We start from the raw sequence: 14875 nt of genomic DNA, 5'->3' as shown, positions 1-14875 counted from the left end.
CAGGGCACTTCCCTGTCAGGCGCTACCTCTCTGCCGGTGTGCCTCTCGGTTTCTCTGGGCTCACACATTTCCCTCCCTGAGCTCCTAATCCGGCTTCTGTAAGGGAACCTGTCTCCTTCGCCTGGACTCCTGGAGGGTGTCCTGTACCAAAATGGCCAGCAGAGGGAGCAGAAAGCCTTGATGAGCAGCGGAAAGGGAACCTGCAGTGCAGAGGTAACGAGGTGGCCGCAGTCTTCAGAACTTCCAAATGGAGAGCGGAGATGGCAAGGCTTCAGATCTAGGGTTCCTTAGAGACTTTGTGAACACACATCCTGCACTCAGCCTCAGCCGCTGCTCCTCTCTCTTATGTTCCATAGAGTCCTCACCATCCGCCAGAACCCCTAATCCCTCAACTCGATTTGCCCTAAACCCCAGTTTTGTCCCAGCCCCTCTAAATTCCATTCGAAGGAGGCCAGCAGATAAACAGCAGGATGGCCAAATGCTCAGTTAGCACCAATCAGAATCGACTGCCCTACTTCCAATATGATCTTTCTCTGACGAACTCTCCCCCCGTCTCCCCTTCTTCGGCAATATTTTCCTCAATCTGTTTTTCTGGTTCTGGTCCAGGGTCTCTTTGGGGGCACCCGATCCAGGGATCCGTGCCGGGATTTACTGCTCACCAACAGCAGCGTGTTCAGCGGGGGGGGGGGGAGGCAGTACAGGGTCCCTCAAGGGAGGGGGAGGATCCTGGGGGTCCTGGGGGTGCAATAAGCCTGGCACCCCCTCTCCCTTCCAGCTACCCGGCCTCATCATCCAGAAGGACAAGAGGGAGGGAAATAGGAGGGAGGTGAGGGGCGAGCGGGAAGAGCGGTGGCGCGCCAGCGGCTGGAGCGAGAAAAAGTTTTTGCAAAAGGAAAAAAAAAGTTTGCGCTTCTCGCGGGTGGTCCGGGCTTGCGGCCCGGAGGGCTGGGCCGGCGGGAGGGCTGGGGGCCAGGTTGGGGGGGTGGGGGTGGCATTAAGGCTGTGCTGCCGTGGCCCTGTCCGCCCCCCCTCCCCACCGCACACCCCCCAGCCCAGACTCCAGCCCTGGACCGCGCATCCCAAGCTCAGCGCCCAGACGGAGGTGAGAAGGGGGGTAGGCGGGGGACCACCTGGTAGCCGTGGGGGAGGGGACCTGAGGGGACGTTCGTCTTCCGAGGGACTCATCCCAGCCCCCGGGGCACAGAGGCAAAATGGGTGGGAGAAAGTGGAGTGAGAGTAGAAAGTTCGGAGGATTTTTCATTTGTATCTTTCTCTGTGTCTTCTTTCTCTCTCTCTTTTTTGACAGTCTGTATCTCTGTCTCAGGCAACCGTGAGTCCCTTTGTCTGTTTCTGCTGCTTCTACGTATTTGAAACATCTCACTTTCTTGAGGTTGAGTCGAAGAGGCTAGAGGGAAGGCTACTCGGAAATCTGCGGGGTAGAGCGGGATCTTCAGGTGTGTCTCTGAGCACTGGGCAGGAAGACTTCAGTTTTCTGAAAGGAGGGGGCTTCGTAGTCGGGCGCTCCATGTGGGGTGGGGACGGGTGTGTGCGTGAGGCAGCAGAATCACTGGGCACAAGCTTGGCTCGAACCCCCGACCTGTCTTGTGACAGATGTACCCACAGATGCTTGTGTTTGGGGGCAAAGAAGTGTCTTCTAGACGAGGAATGGGGCGGAGGGGCTGTCCAAGGTCTAGTCTAGGCCCTAGAATGACCCAAATGAATTTTGGACATCGTAGTCGCAAAGGCTATGGGATGGGAGCTGAGGAGGAACTGGGGAAACCTAGTCTTGACCCTCTGACCTCTGGACCACCAGGGCAGCTGAAGCCAGCCGTAGGGAGACCCCTACTGGGGTTAGGCGGGACCACTGGCCCCTGCCAGCTTGTGTATCCCCGTTGGCCCCCCGCCCAAACGGGAGCTGGGGACCGAGGCCCCTCCTCTGGCTCAGACCACCCTGCCTGCCCTTGGTCCCCGCTCTGAATCCTCTTTCAGGCCCCGTGACCCCGAAACAATTAGCTAGCTTTGGGTACAGGATTAAGTAAAGGCTGAGGACTGAGGGTTTTAGGGGGCTGAGAACTGGGGTCTCCATAGGGTAGGTCTTCACTGTCGGGTAGAGGGAGAAGACTGGCGTTTTCCCAGGGGAGCTGTAAGGGCCGGAGTAAGGGTGGTTTTCCCTAGGGGGGCGGGGTCCAGAGACCTCCCCCCCATTATCTCTTCGGCATCCCCACCCGAAGACTCAGCCCCCGCCCTTGACGTCACTAGGGGGTTCCCGGGGGTCTGGAAGGGTTAACCCTTGAGCAGCCAGCTGGGATACCCTTAACTTACTAAGGTGTTCTGGCCCCTCCTCCTTGTACACGCCTTATTTTATTTACCCTGTCACTTTCTCTTCCCTGTAGTTTACAAATTCTTTCTTTTACACCCCACCACGGGGACCCCTACCCTCTAATAGTGGCCCCCAGGGCCGCTACCCGCTTTCCGGATGCTCTGAGGGGAGGAGGCAAGAATGTGTCCCGCCTCTCCCCCCTCCCACCACGGCTCGCTGGACTGGGCTCCCGAGTCGGGCGGGGGAAGCGGAGCCGTCTGCAGCCAGAGCCTGCGGCGGCGACTTGGGTGGGCCGAGCAGGCACGGGGGCGGGGAAGGCGGGACCCGGAGAAGGGGGGCGGAGCCGACTCCTGGGAGTTGGGGAGCCGGGGATGCGAGGATTCAGGAAAACAGGGAGACACCGATAATTGAGTGCTCTGGCAGGGGAACCTTAGAGCTCTCTGTCCATCCTGCACTTTCACCCACACCCCACAAAAACTTTGCTGAAGCTGGAAACGTTAGCGACGTTTTTCTTTTACTAGTGTGAAGGGGAGACATGGCTGAGCTGTGACACCGGTGGGCGTGAAGGGATGTCGCCCGGTTTTCACTGAGGCTCCTTGGAGGCTGGGCCGCGGGGCAGGCAGATGAGTAGGCAAATTTGGGGGAGGCTCTAGTGTTTAGGGGGTTCGTTTACAAGCCCGCCTCCTTCCCCTGGGTGAGTCATAGAGGAAGGAGGAGGGAGAAGTGTCCCCCCATCCAGCTGCCAGGCAGCTGTGCCCCCCGCCCCCAACATGAGTGCCAAGGTCGAGTTGGGAGGTCTCGGATGCGGACCTCGGCCGGGGAAGGAGTAGTTAGGCAGGGTACAGCCCAGGCTACGGGGCTCGGGCTGGGTTGTGGGGTCCGGGTTCCGCTCCCCATCTTACCCCGCCCTCACCCTAAATCCCAGCATCCCGGGATCACCCACCGCGCCGGCCGGCCCGCTCCTGGTTGTTCTACACCCCACCCCGCCCCACCCCATCCTCACTCCTGGGAGACCGGAAAACCCGGGATGGACTCCAATTGGAGTTTGAGAAGAGAAAAGGACAGTAGTACCCTTTCCTTCCTCGCTATTACTTTCTAATAGCTGATGACTTCGTTTTTTCACTCTCGAAGGCTTTCCTCACAGTCCCTTTCCTGGTCCCCCAAAAACAGAGATCAAAAGGGTTAGGTGGGGCTGGATTCAAACTACCCGAGAAAAACACCAACTTTCATCTTTTGTACTCAACAGACCTGGGAGACTTCCCTCCAGAAACCCTCCTTCTGCCAGTCTTCTGCCTAAGAGAAGCGGGCAAATTGCTCGCACGCGCTCCTCGCCCGCCGCCCTCTCTGTGGGCTGTGGCCAGTGCTCCCTCTGCTGGACACTGTAGCGATTGTAGATGGGCTGTCTGGGGCAGGGGCAAGCAAGGGAGAGGGAAAGGGGCCCAGCCCTTGGAGTCAGATTTGCCACGTTGAGTTCCCCATCCCACACCTCAAAGCCAGCCATGGTTAGAACAAGACAAAGTAGAAGGTCCATGGCATTAAGGTCATTTGAAATTCACATAGGCACAATTTGTTCATAACACCCCTGCCGACTGGCACACACATGTGCGCACAGAACACTGGGCAAAGCCCCTGTCCAGTTTCCAAAAAGATCCTGGAGACTATAAGACTGCCTGCCTCTGCCTCCTTGGGAGTGTCTCTCCTTACCCTGTCCCTGCCTGAGTGATGCTCTTTTCAACTTGATTTCCATGGCAGATATCTTAAAGGGCCTGGAGGCACAGGGCAAGAAGTGCTGCCCAGGATTCTGTGCCTGAGATTGTAATCTGACTTTCCCTATTTCCCTCCACCTTTATGACTTGCAGATCGTCCTTCCCCTTCTGCGGTGTCCACATACCCTCATCCAAGACACCATGTTCAACTCGATGACCCCTCCACCAGTCAGTAGCTATGGTGAGCCCTGCTGTCTCCGGCCTCTCCCCAGTCAGGGAGCCCCAAGCATGGGGACAGAAGGTCAGTACATATATTAATCCTTGTGCCTTGAGAACTCAGCAGATCTCTCACTCAGCCCCAGGATCTCTCTCCCAGCTGCAACCCCCATGCCAATTTCCCATACACAAGATGATTTGATGCCCCATATCAGATAGGCTTGGAATCTGGGATCAAGTCTTGTCTAGGTTTTAAGGTGAGACTTGTGTTCTCCATTCCCATCCCCTATTCCAGCTGTCTCTCTTTTCTAGGACTGTCTGGTCTGCCCTTCTGCCACCAAACCAACCTCTTGTCCAGCCCCCATAGTTATGCGCCAGCCAGAGAGACCAACAGCTGCAGTGAGGGTGAGACCTCTGGCAACATCTCTTCCTTCTCTGCCCCCCTGGAACTTGTTTGAAGGAGACAGTGGAAGGGCCGGGGATCTAACTTGGAGGAGGGAATGCTTAGAAATGTGAAGGGTCAGAGTACTGTCAGGAGGTCACACATAGGATCAGTAGGGCAATGCAGAATCAAGTATCTTTTTTTTTTTTCTGAGAGTGGGAACCCCCAGGTTGCAAAGGCGGAGAGAAGGCCCCTTTACTACATCTCCCTGCCCTGTCTCTGCCTCAGGCCCACTCTTTCCTCCTTCCCGGAGTGGAGTCAAGTTAAACAAGAAACGGGCACTCTCCATCTCACCTCTGTCAGATGCCAGCCTGGACCTGCAGACGGTTATCCGGACCTCGCCCAGCTCCCTGGTGGCCTTCATCAACTCACGCTGCACATCTCCAGGAGGCTCCTATGGCCATCTGTCCATTGGCACCATGAGGTGCAGGCAGCCTGGGGCTAAGAGGCCCCTACAGCTCCTACCAAAACCCCTTAGAAGCCTAAAGGCTTCCAAACCTCATGGTCCAATTTGAATCCTGACCACTTCAAAGGCAGTAAAACCCTCAGTACTTCCCAAGGACTGCCTCAACCACTTCAAATACCGGATCTTCCAGAAACCCTTCGAATAGGCTAAGACCTCCTGAGACTTTTTGATAGTCTTAAATAACTGCCTCCTCTCCTCCTCCTTAGCCCATCTCTGGGATTCCCACCCCAGATGAATCACCAAAAAGGAATCTCACCTTCCTTCAGGATCCAGCCCTGTGGTTCCCATGACTCTGTCCGGGGTGGGACGATGCCTCATCCTCAGTCCCGGGGACCACCCCCAACTTGCCAGGTGAGAGTCCCATATGGCTGATTACCCTAGTTCGGGTGGGTGAGGGATGGGTTTTATAAGGGAAAGGAAGGACAGGGATAAAAAAGTTTTTGGTTCAGAGAAGTAGAGGTATGGGTGCTGGGGTTCACTCCTTGGGGTTGAATCAGACACTTCCAAGTGGGTTCCCACCTTTTGCCTATCCCTTCACCAGTCTGAGGAGGAAGTCCCTTCCAAACCCAGGGGTTCCAGCTGCTGGGATGGGCCCTTAGGGCAGGAAGACCTAGCTGGGCTCCCTCTTCCTTCTGCCCACTCCTTTCCTCATCACCCTCACCTCTTTCCCTGGGGAAGCTGAAGTCTGAGTTGGACATGATGGTTGGCAAGTGCCCAGAAGAGCCCTTGGAAGGCGATATGTCCAGCCCCAACTCCACTGGCACACAAGTAAGGGGATGGGTGGGGGCTTTACCTCTGGGACCTGAACAAAACAAGAGCTGTCACCCAAGTGAGCCTAAGATTGCCTCTCCTGCCCTAGGATCCCCTGTTGGGGATGCTAGATGGGCGAGAGGACCTCGAGAGAGAGGAGAAGCCTGAGCCTGAATCTGTGTATGAGACTGACTGCCGCTGGGATGGATGCAGCCAGGAATTTGACTCCCAGGAGCAGCTGGTGCACGTGAGCCCCAGGGGGCAACAGGAATGGCTGGCTGGGGCCTGTAGGAGATTCTGAGTGGGACATTGCAGAATCTGGCTGAGGACAGGTTACAGAAGACTGAAGTTGAATTGTCAGTCAGGCAGGCAGAAGCTCAGAAGCTGTAGTTTGCCTTAGAGAGCTGGAAGAATGGAGACCTGGGGTATGATGTTCTTCCTGCCTCTTCCTCAGTGAGAAGGAACCAAGGAGGAGCACTGGGGTTTGAGGGGAAGGTCTGTTCTGGGTCGCTGGCGCATAGAGGAGCCCTTGGAGAGCCTCTGCATTTTCTCCCTCAGCACATCAACAGCGAGCACATCCATGGAGAGCGGAAGGAGTTTGTTTGCCACTGGGGGGGCTGTTCCAGGGAGCTGAGGCCCTTCAAAGCTCAGTACATGCTGGTGGTGCACATGCGCAGACACACGGGTGAAAAGCCACACAAGTGCACGGTGAGGCACACACTTCCCAATCCCAGAGTTTCTCCTTAGAAGGAGGGCAAGGCAGACTTTTGCCTTTGTAGGTCCCTTCCTCCATAAACAATTATTAAAAATTATATTTTTATGGCAGTGCCCATAGCTCAGTGGGTAGGGCACTGGCCACATACACCGAGGCTGGCAGGTTCAAACCCAGCCCCGGCCAGCTAAAATCAACAAAGACAACTGCAACAAAAAAATAGGCGAGGGGGCGGCGCCTGTGGCTCAGTGAGTAGGGCGCCAGCCCCATATGCCGAGGGTGGCGGGTTCAAACCCAGCCCCGGCCAAACTGCAACCAAAAAATAGCCGGGCGTTGTGGCGGGCGCCTGTAGTCCCAGCTGCTCGGGAGGCTGAGGCAGGAGAATCGCGTAAGCCCAAGAGTTAAGAGGTTGCTGTGAGCCGTGTGACGCCACGGCACTCTACCCGAGGGCGGTACAGTGAGACTCTGTCTCTACAAAAAAAAAAAATAGGCGAGGGAGACGCCTGTGGCTCAGTGAGTAGGGTGCCGGCCCCATATACCAAGGGTGGCGGGTTCAAACCTGGCCCTGTCCAAACTGCAACAACAGCAACAAAATGTCAGGTATTGGTGGGCGCCTGTAGTCCCAGCTACTTGAGAGCCTGAGGCAAGAGAATCACTTAAACCCAAGAGTTTGAGGTTGCTGCGAGCTGTAACGCTATGGCACTCTACAGAGGGTGACATAGTGAAACTCTGTCTCAAAAAAGAAAAATTATATTTTTATGACTGTTAGCATAAAGGTGAATATATTGACTAAACATTTTCTTGGACCTAAAATCTCATTTGATTTTTTTTTTTTTTTTGAAACAAGTTTCGCTCTGTCACCCTGGGCAGAGTGCCCAGTGTCATCCTTGTTCATAAGCTCAAACTCCTCAGCTCAAGTAATCCTCTTGCTTCAGTCTCCTGAGTAGACAGGACTACAGGTGCCTGCCACCACTAGTTTTTTCTTTCTTTCCTTCTTTCTTTTTTTTAAGCAGAGTCTCACTTTATTACTCTTGGTAGAGTGCAGTGGTTCCTAGCTCACAGCAACCTGAAACTTTTTTTTTCTTTTTTTTTGCAGTTTTTGGCTGGGGCTAGGTTTGAACCCACCACCCCTGGTATATGGGGCCAGTGCCCTACTCGTTTGAGCCACGGGTGCCACCCAACCTCAAACTTTTGGGTTCAGTGATTCTCTTGCCTGAGCTTCTCAAGTAGCTGGGACTACAGGTGCCCAACACAATGCCCAGCTATTTTATTTTTTATTATTATTTTTTTGTAGAGACAGTGTCTCACTTTATGGCCCTTGGTAGAGTGCCGTGGCCTCACACAGCTCACAGCAACCTCCAACTCCTGGGCTTAAGCGATTCTCTTGCCTCAGCCTCCCGAGTAGCTGGGACTACAGGCGCCCGCCACAACACCCAGCTATTTTTTGGTTGCAGTTTGGCCGGGGCCGGGTTTGAACTCGCCACCCTCGGTATATGGGGCCGGCGCCTTACCAACTGAGCCACAGGCGCCGCCCTATTTATTATTATTTTTTTTTAAGACAGTCTCACTATGTCACCCTTGGTAGAGTGCTGTGCTGTCACAGCTCACAGCAACCTCAAACTGTTAGGCTTAAGAGATTCTCTTGCCTCAACCTCCCAAGTAGCTGGGACTATAGGCACCTGCCACAATGCCCAGCTATTTTTGGTTGCAGTTGTCATTATTTAGTAGGCCTGGGCCGGGCTCAAACCCACCACCCTCAGTGTATGTGGCTGGCGCCATTACTCACTGAGCTATAGGCGCTGAGCCAATACAGCTATTTTTAGAGATGAGATCTCCCTCTGGCTCAGGCTGGTCTGGAACTCTGTGATCTAGCAATCAGCCTCAGCCTTCCAGAGTGCTAGAATTATAGACGTGAGCCACTGTGACTGGCACATTTGGCTAGTTTTTCTTTTCTTTTCTTTTTTTTTTGAGACAGAGTTTCAAACTGTCGCCCTGGGTAGAGTACTGTGGTGTCATAGCTCACAGCAACCTCCAAGTGAGCCTCTTGCCTCAGTTTTTCTATTTTTAGTAGAGACAGGGTCTTGCATTTTGCTCAGGTTGGTCTCGAACTTGTGAGCTCAAGCAATCCACCTACTTCACCCTCCCAGAGTGCTAAGAGTCTGGCATGAGCCACCATGCCAGGCCAGTTTCTCTATTTTTAGTAGAGACAGAGTCTCATTCTTGCTCAGGTTGGTTATTTATTTATTTTGGGGGTGGGGCAGGGCTGGGTTTGAACCCACCACCTCCTGTATTTGGGGCCGGCGCCCGACTCCTTGAGCCACAGGCAAGGAGTGCTTTTTTTTTTTTTTTGTAGAGACAGAGTCTCACTTTATGGCCCTCGGTAGAGTGCCGTGGCCTCACACAACGCACAGCAACCTCCAACTCCTGGGCTTAGGCAATTCTCCTGCCTCAGCCTCCTGAGTAGCTGGGACTACAGGCGCCCGCCACAACGCCTGGCTATTTTTTTGGTTGCAGTTTGACCGGGGCGGGGTTTGAACCCACCACCCTCGGTATATGGGGCCGGCGCCTTACCGACTGAGCCATAGGCGCCACCCGCCCGCCTTTTTTTTTTTTTTAATGAGACAGAGTCTCACTCTGTCACCCTGGGTAGAGTGCCATGGCATCATAGGTCACAGCGACTTCAAACTATTGGGCTCAAGTGATCCTCATGCCTTAGTGAATAGCTGGGACTACAGGCACCCATCACCATGCCCAGCTAGTTTTTTTTGTTGTTGTTGGTTTGTTTGTTTGTTTTGTTTTGTTTTTTGGTAGAAACCAGGTCCTTAAACTCCTAAGCTCAGGTGATCCACCTGCCTTGGTCTCCCAGAGTGCTAGAATTACAGGCATGAGCCACCACATTCAGCATCCCCCAACTCTTGCCTGCACTTATCCCCCAATTTATGGAATTCTCCTGAAGCCCCAGTGCCTTTCCATTTTGAGTTATATTCTCTGATGTATGTCCCTGTGAAGATTTAGGGTTCCTTTAATCTCCATGTCTGAGACTATTGTTTGACCTCCCCCACATGTCCTCCAGTTTGAAGGGTGCCGGAAGTCATACTCACGCCTTGAAAACCTGAAGACACACCTGCGGTCACACACGGGTGAAAAGCCATACATGTGTGAACATGAGGGCTGCAGTAAAGCCTTCAGCAATGCCAGTGACAGAGCCAAGCACCAGAATCGGACCCACTCCAATGAGGTGAATGCCCCAACTAAGAGACCCTCCCCATTTTAGAAGCCATCTATCAGGGAGACTATCCCATAAGAACTCCCCTAGCCTATACCCACTCTCCAGAGGTGAGTTCTCCCTCCCGAAATAATTCACCCACAGAAGGCCTTCCTGGAACCAAGAATTTTCCACTTGCCACCCCTCCTACCTCTAGTCAAAGGGCAAACCTAAAACAGACTCAGTCTGTAGAAGACCCCTGACCACTCCACAAAATCACCTCCTCATTTTTCCTAGGCCTGGGCTGTCTTCCTACTCCTCCCCTAATCCCTACATCTTTTACTCCCACCCAATGGCCCCCATCCTCCTTCCTTTCTTGGGCACCAAGTGTTCCTCCCTTACCCGCCTCATCTCTGCCATTCCTTCCCATTCCTTCTGCATTCTCTGCTTTAGTCACTTTGCTTTCTGTTTTCATTCCACTCAACAGAAGCCGTACGTGTGTAAGCTCCCTGGCTGCACCAAACGCTACACAGATCCCAGCTCACTCCGAAAACATGTCAAGACGGTGCATGGTCCTGATGCTCATGTGACCAAGCGGCACCGTGGAGATGGCCCCCTGCCCCGGGCACCATCGCTTTCCACAGTGGAGCCAAAGAGGGAGCGAGAAGGAGGCCTCATCAGGGAGGAGAGCAGATTGGCTGTGCCAGAGGGTGCCATGGTGAGACAGCCCAAGCAACTCCGTCTCTGTACCCTAGCCTTTCTTGCTGACATCTTTCTAGTTCTTTCCCAACCTATCTATCAAGCTATGTCAAGCACTCTTCTGTTGCCAATCCTCCTGTCTCTCATCCCAGTGGTGCTCTTTGATCTACTCAAAATCTAGGGATTTTGGTGTTATTAATTAATAGGTTCAGCTGGGCTCAGTGGCTCATGCCTGTAATCCTAGCACTCTGGAAAGCCGAGGCAGGTGGATTGCCTGAGCTCACAGGTTCAAGACTAGCCTGAGCCAGATCGAGACCCCTCTCTCTAAAAATAGCCAAGCGTTGTTGTGGGCACCTGTAGTCCTAGCTACCTAGGAGGCTGAGGCAAGAGAATCACTTGAGCCCAAAAGTTTGAGGTTGCTGTAAGCTATGATGCCATGACATTCTACTGAGGGCAACAAAGGGAGATTCTATCTCAAAAAAAAAAAAAAAAATTGGCTAGGTACCCATAGCTCAATGGTTAGAGTGCTGGCCCCATGCACCAACGGTAGCAGGTTTGAACCCAGCCAGGAACTGGTAAAAAAAAAAAAATTACTTAATAGGCTCAAATATTAAATAGCACTTAGTATATTGTTCCAAGCCTTTTACATGTACATAGTATCATTTCACATACTCCTCACATCAACTTCATAAGAAAAGGACTCATTCTCCACATTTTTAGACGTGGAAACCCACGCATAGAGAAATTGCTCAAGGTCATAGAACTAAGAACAAGAATTTGAACCCAGGCAGTCTGTGCTCCCTCCTTGGCTCTTCTCAAACATCTGTCTTCTGGTTTGCCCCAGTCTCTTACCTGCTCAGCCCTTTCTGTGCTTATAAGCCTCCACTGGCTCCAGCATTCTCTGGGACTCAGGGAATGAATTGGGGGAGCTATGGGGAAGGGAGTGGGCAGGGGAGCTGTCCTCAGCCCTCATCTTCTCCACAGAAGCCACAGCCCAGCCCTGGGGCCCAGTCATCCTGCAGCAGTGACCACTCCCCGGCAGGCAGTGCAGCCAATACAGACAGTGGTGTAGAAATGACTGGCAATGCAGGGGGCAGCACCGAGGACCTCTCCAGCCTGGATGAGGGGCCTTGTATCGCCAGCACCGGTCTGTCTACTCTTCACCGCCTTGAGAACCTCAGACTGGACCAGCTGCATCAATTTCGGCCCATAGGGACCCGGGGACTAAAACTGCCCAGCTTGTCCCACACTGGTGAGACCTGGGTATGGGAGGTCTTGCTGGGGGCTGAAATCTGGATGGTCCCTGAGGTTTAGGAGACCGGGGTGGCGCCTGTGGCTCAGTGAATAGGGCGCCAGCCCCATATCCGAGGGTGGCAGGTTCAAACCCAGCCCCAACCAAACTGCAACAAAAAACAGCCGGGCATTGTGGTGGGCACTTGTGGTCCCAGCTACTCAGGAGGCTGAGGCAAGAGAATCGCCTAAGCCCAAAAGCTGGAGGTTGCTGTAAGCTGTGATGCTACGGCACTCTACCAAGGGCAACAAAGTGAAACTCTGTCTCTAAAAAAAAAAGGGAAGAGGAGGCCACCCTTCAGGGCTGCCATATGCCACCATTTTACAGTTAGAATTAGGTCCCCCTTCCTCAAGACACTTTCCATTTGTCAGAAAATTGTTGTCTGGGCTTGGTGGCCAACACTCGTAATCCTAGCACTCTGGGAGGCTGAGGGAGGAGGATTGCTTGAGGTCAGTTCAAGATCAGCCTGAGTTAAGAGCAAGATCCCATCTTTACCAAAAATAGAAAAATTAACCAGGCATCATGGTAGGCGCCTGTAGTCCCAGCTATTCGGGAGGCTGAGGTAAGAGATTGCTCAAGCCCAAGTGTTTGAGGTTGCTGTGAGCTATGATGCCATAGCACTCTGCCAGGGTGACAAAGTGAGACTGTCAAAAAAGAAAGAGAGGGCAGCGCCTGTGGCTCAAGGAGTAGGGCACCAGCCCCATATACCGGGGGTGACGCGTTGAAGTCCAGCCCTGGACAAAACTGAAAAACGAAAGAAAGAGGAAGGAAGGAAAGGATGGAAAGGAAGGAAGGGCTGTTCCCCAGGGTTGTGCAGCACACAACCTCTATGACTTGTCACCACTGTTCTAGTGACCAGCAGTAGAATAGGGATGGGGAGAGGTAGGACATAGAACTGAGTGTTTAGGGATAAAGAACTTATCCCTGGGACTCCAGGACAAGGCTGTTACATGGGGGAGGCAGAGTGAGATTCAGACCACCTTGCCTTTTCTCCTCTTCTCCCTGTCACTTGCAGGTACCCCCGTGTCACGCCGTCTGGGCCCCCCAGTATCGCTTGATCGCCGCAGCAGCAGCTCCAGCAGCATCAGTTCTGCCTATACTGTCAGCCGCCGCTCCTCCTTGGCCTCCCCTTTCCCCCCCGGCTCCCCACCAGAGAATGGAGCATCCGTACTTCCAGGCCTCACGCCTGCCCAGCACTACCTGCTCCGGGCAAGATACGCTTCAGCCAGAGGGGGTGGTACCCCACCCACTGCAGCACCCAGCCTGGATCGGATGGGGGGTCTTCCTGCACCTCCTTGGAGAAGCCGAGCTGAGTATCCAGGATATAACCCCAATGCAGGGGTCACCCGGAGGGCCAGTGACCCAGCTCGGGCTGCTGACCACCCTGCTCCAGCCAGAGTCCAGCGGTTCAAGAGCCTGGGTTGTGTCCACACTCCCCCCACTGTGACAGAGGGAGGACGGAACTTTGACTCCCACATCCCAACCTCTGTCTATTCACCACAGCCCCCCTGCATCACTGAGAATGTTGCCATGGATACTAGAGGGCTAAGGGAGGAGCCAGAGGTTGTGACCTCCATGATGGGCAGTAATCTGAACCCCTATATGGATTTCCCACCTGCTGATACTCTGGGATATGGAGGACCTGAGGGGGCAGCAGCTGAACCTTATGGAGCTAGGGGTCCAGGCTCCCTGCCCCTGGGGCCTGGTCCACCCCCCAACTATAGCCCCAATCCCTGTCCCCAGCAGATCTCATATCCTGACCTCCCGCCAGAAACGTGGAGTGAGTTCCCTTCCCACTCTGAGCTGTACCCCAGCCCTAAGGCTCTAGGTGGAGCCTACAGCCAGTGTCCTAGACTTGAACATTATGGACAAGTGCAGGTCAAGCCGGAACAGGGGTGCCCAGTGGGGTCTGACTCCACAGGACCGGCACCCTGCCTCAATGCCCACCCCAGTGAGGGGCCTCCTCGCCCACAGCCTCTGTTCTCCCATTACCCCCAGCTCTCTCCTCCCCAGCATCCCCAGGCAGGCCCCTATGCCCAGCCATCCCCCAGTTATCTTCCTTCAGAATCCAGGCCTGGCCTCAACTTTGATTCCCCGGCCCAGTCTGCAGGACAACTCAAGGCTCAGCTTGTGTGTAATTATGTTCAGTCTCAACAGGAGCTGCTGTGGGAGGGTGGGGGCAGCGGAGATGCCCCAGTCCAAGAACCTCCCTACCAGAGTCCCAAGTTTCTGGGGGGTTCCCAGGTTAGCCCAAACCCTGCTAAAGCCCCAGTCACAACTTATGGACCTGGCTTTGCACCCAACTTGCCCAGTCACAAATCAGGCTCCTACCCCACCCCTTCTCCATGCCATGACAATTTTGTGGTGGGGGCATACAGGGCCTCCCACAGGGCAGCAGCACCACCTCGACTTCTGCCTCCACTGCCAACTTGTTATGGGCCCCTCAAGGTGGGGGGCACCAACCCCAGTTGTGGCCATCCTGAAGTAGGCAGGCCAGGAGGTGGTCCTGCTTTGTACCCCCCTCCTGAAGGGCAGGTGTGTAATCCTTTGGACTCTCTCGATCTTGACAACACTCAGCTGGACTTTGTGGCTATTTTGGATGAGGCCCAGGGGCTGAGTCCTCCCCATTCCCAGGATCAGGAGGGCAGCTCTGAACACACCCCATCTCCCTCTGGGCCCCCCAACATGGCTGTGGGCAACATGAGTGTCTTACTGAGATCCCTGCCTGGGGAGACACAATTCCTCAACTCTAGTGCCTAGAGAGTGAGGAACCTTGTCTGTCACAGGTCTACTTTTCCTAAAGAGCTTCCATCCCTTCAGAGAAGTCAGGGTGAGGAGCAGTAGCTCCCTGAACAAGATACCCCAGGGATCTTGTATGGGTTGAGGGCTGTATATAGTCTGTACATGTTTTGGGGAGGAATTTGATAATGACACTTTCCTGATAATAAAGGAACTGCATCAGAAAGAATGCTGCTGTCTTGGGGAGGAGTGATAATAGTGAAGCAGAAGTTAATCCACTCACTTTCATCTTTAAAGAAGCTCCCTTACCCCATCCCAGGCCATCAGGG

At 54.0% G+C, this 14875-nt stretch overlaps 1 protein-coding gene across 3 annotated transcripts; it reads left to right on the top strand.

Annotated features, from left to right (window-relative positions):
* The first annotated feature begins 156 nt into the window (after window positions 1-156).
* On the top strand, window positions 157-14772 carry GLI1 (GLI family zinc finger 1). 3 transcript variants are annotated; one of them, XM_053556228.1, is made up of 13 exons: window positions 157-213; window positions 1325-1454; window positions 4180-4327; window positions 4555-4647; window positions 4913-5108; window positions 5357-5501; window positions 5829-5918; window positions 6010-6147; window positions 6459-6608; window positions 9686-9850; window positions 10305-10535; window positions 11501-11768; window positions 12823-14772. In XM_053556228.1, exons 3-13 carry the CDS (start codon window positions 4228-4230, stop codon window positions 14565-14567), a joined length of 3321 nt encoding a protein of 1106 aa, XP_053412203.1. In that variant the 5' UTR covers window positions 157-213; window positions 1325-1454; window positions 4180-4227; the 3' UTR covers window positions 14568-14772. The 3 variants fall into 3 exon arrangements, with proteins under 3 accessions (XP_053412203.1, XP_053412204.1, XP_053412202.1); XM_053556229.1 differs by lacking the exons at window positions 157-213; window positions 1325-1454 and adding an exon at window positions 785-1102; XM_053556227.1 differs by lacking the exon at window positions 157-213 and having other exon boundaries at window positions 1202-1454.
* Window positions 14773-14875: the final 103 nt, after the last annotated feature.

Source organism: Nycticebus coucang, chromosome 12, assembly GCF_027406575.1.
Source record: "Nycticebus coucang isolate mNycCou1 chromosome 12, mNycCou1.pri, whole genome shotgun sequence".
NCBI classification, from domain to species: Eukaryota; Metazoa; Chordata; class Mammalia; order Primates; family Lorisidae; genus Nycticebus; species Nycticebus coucang.
This window is presented reverse-complemented; position numbering and strand designations above follow the sequence as displayed.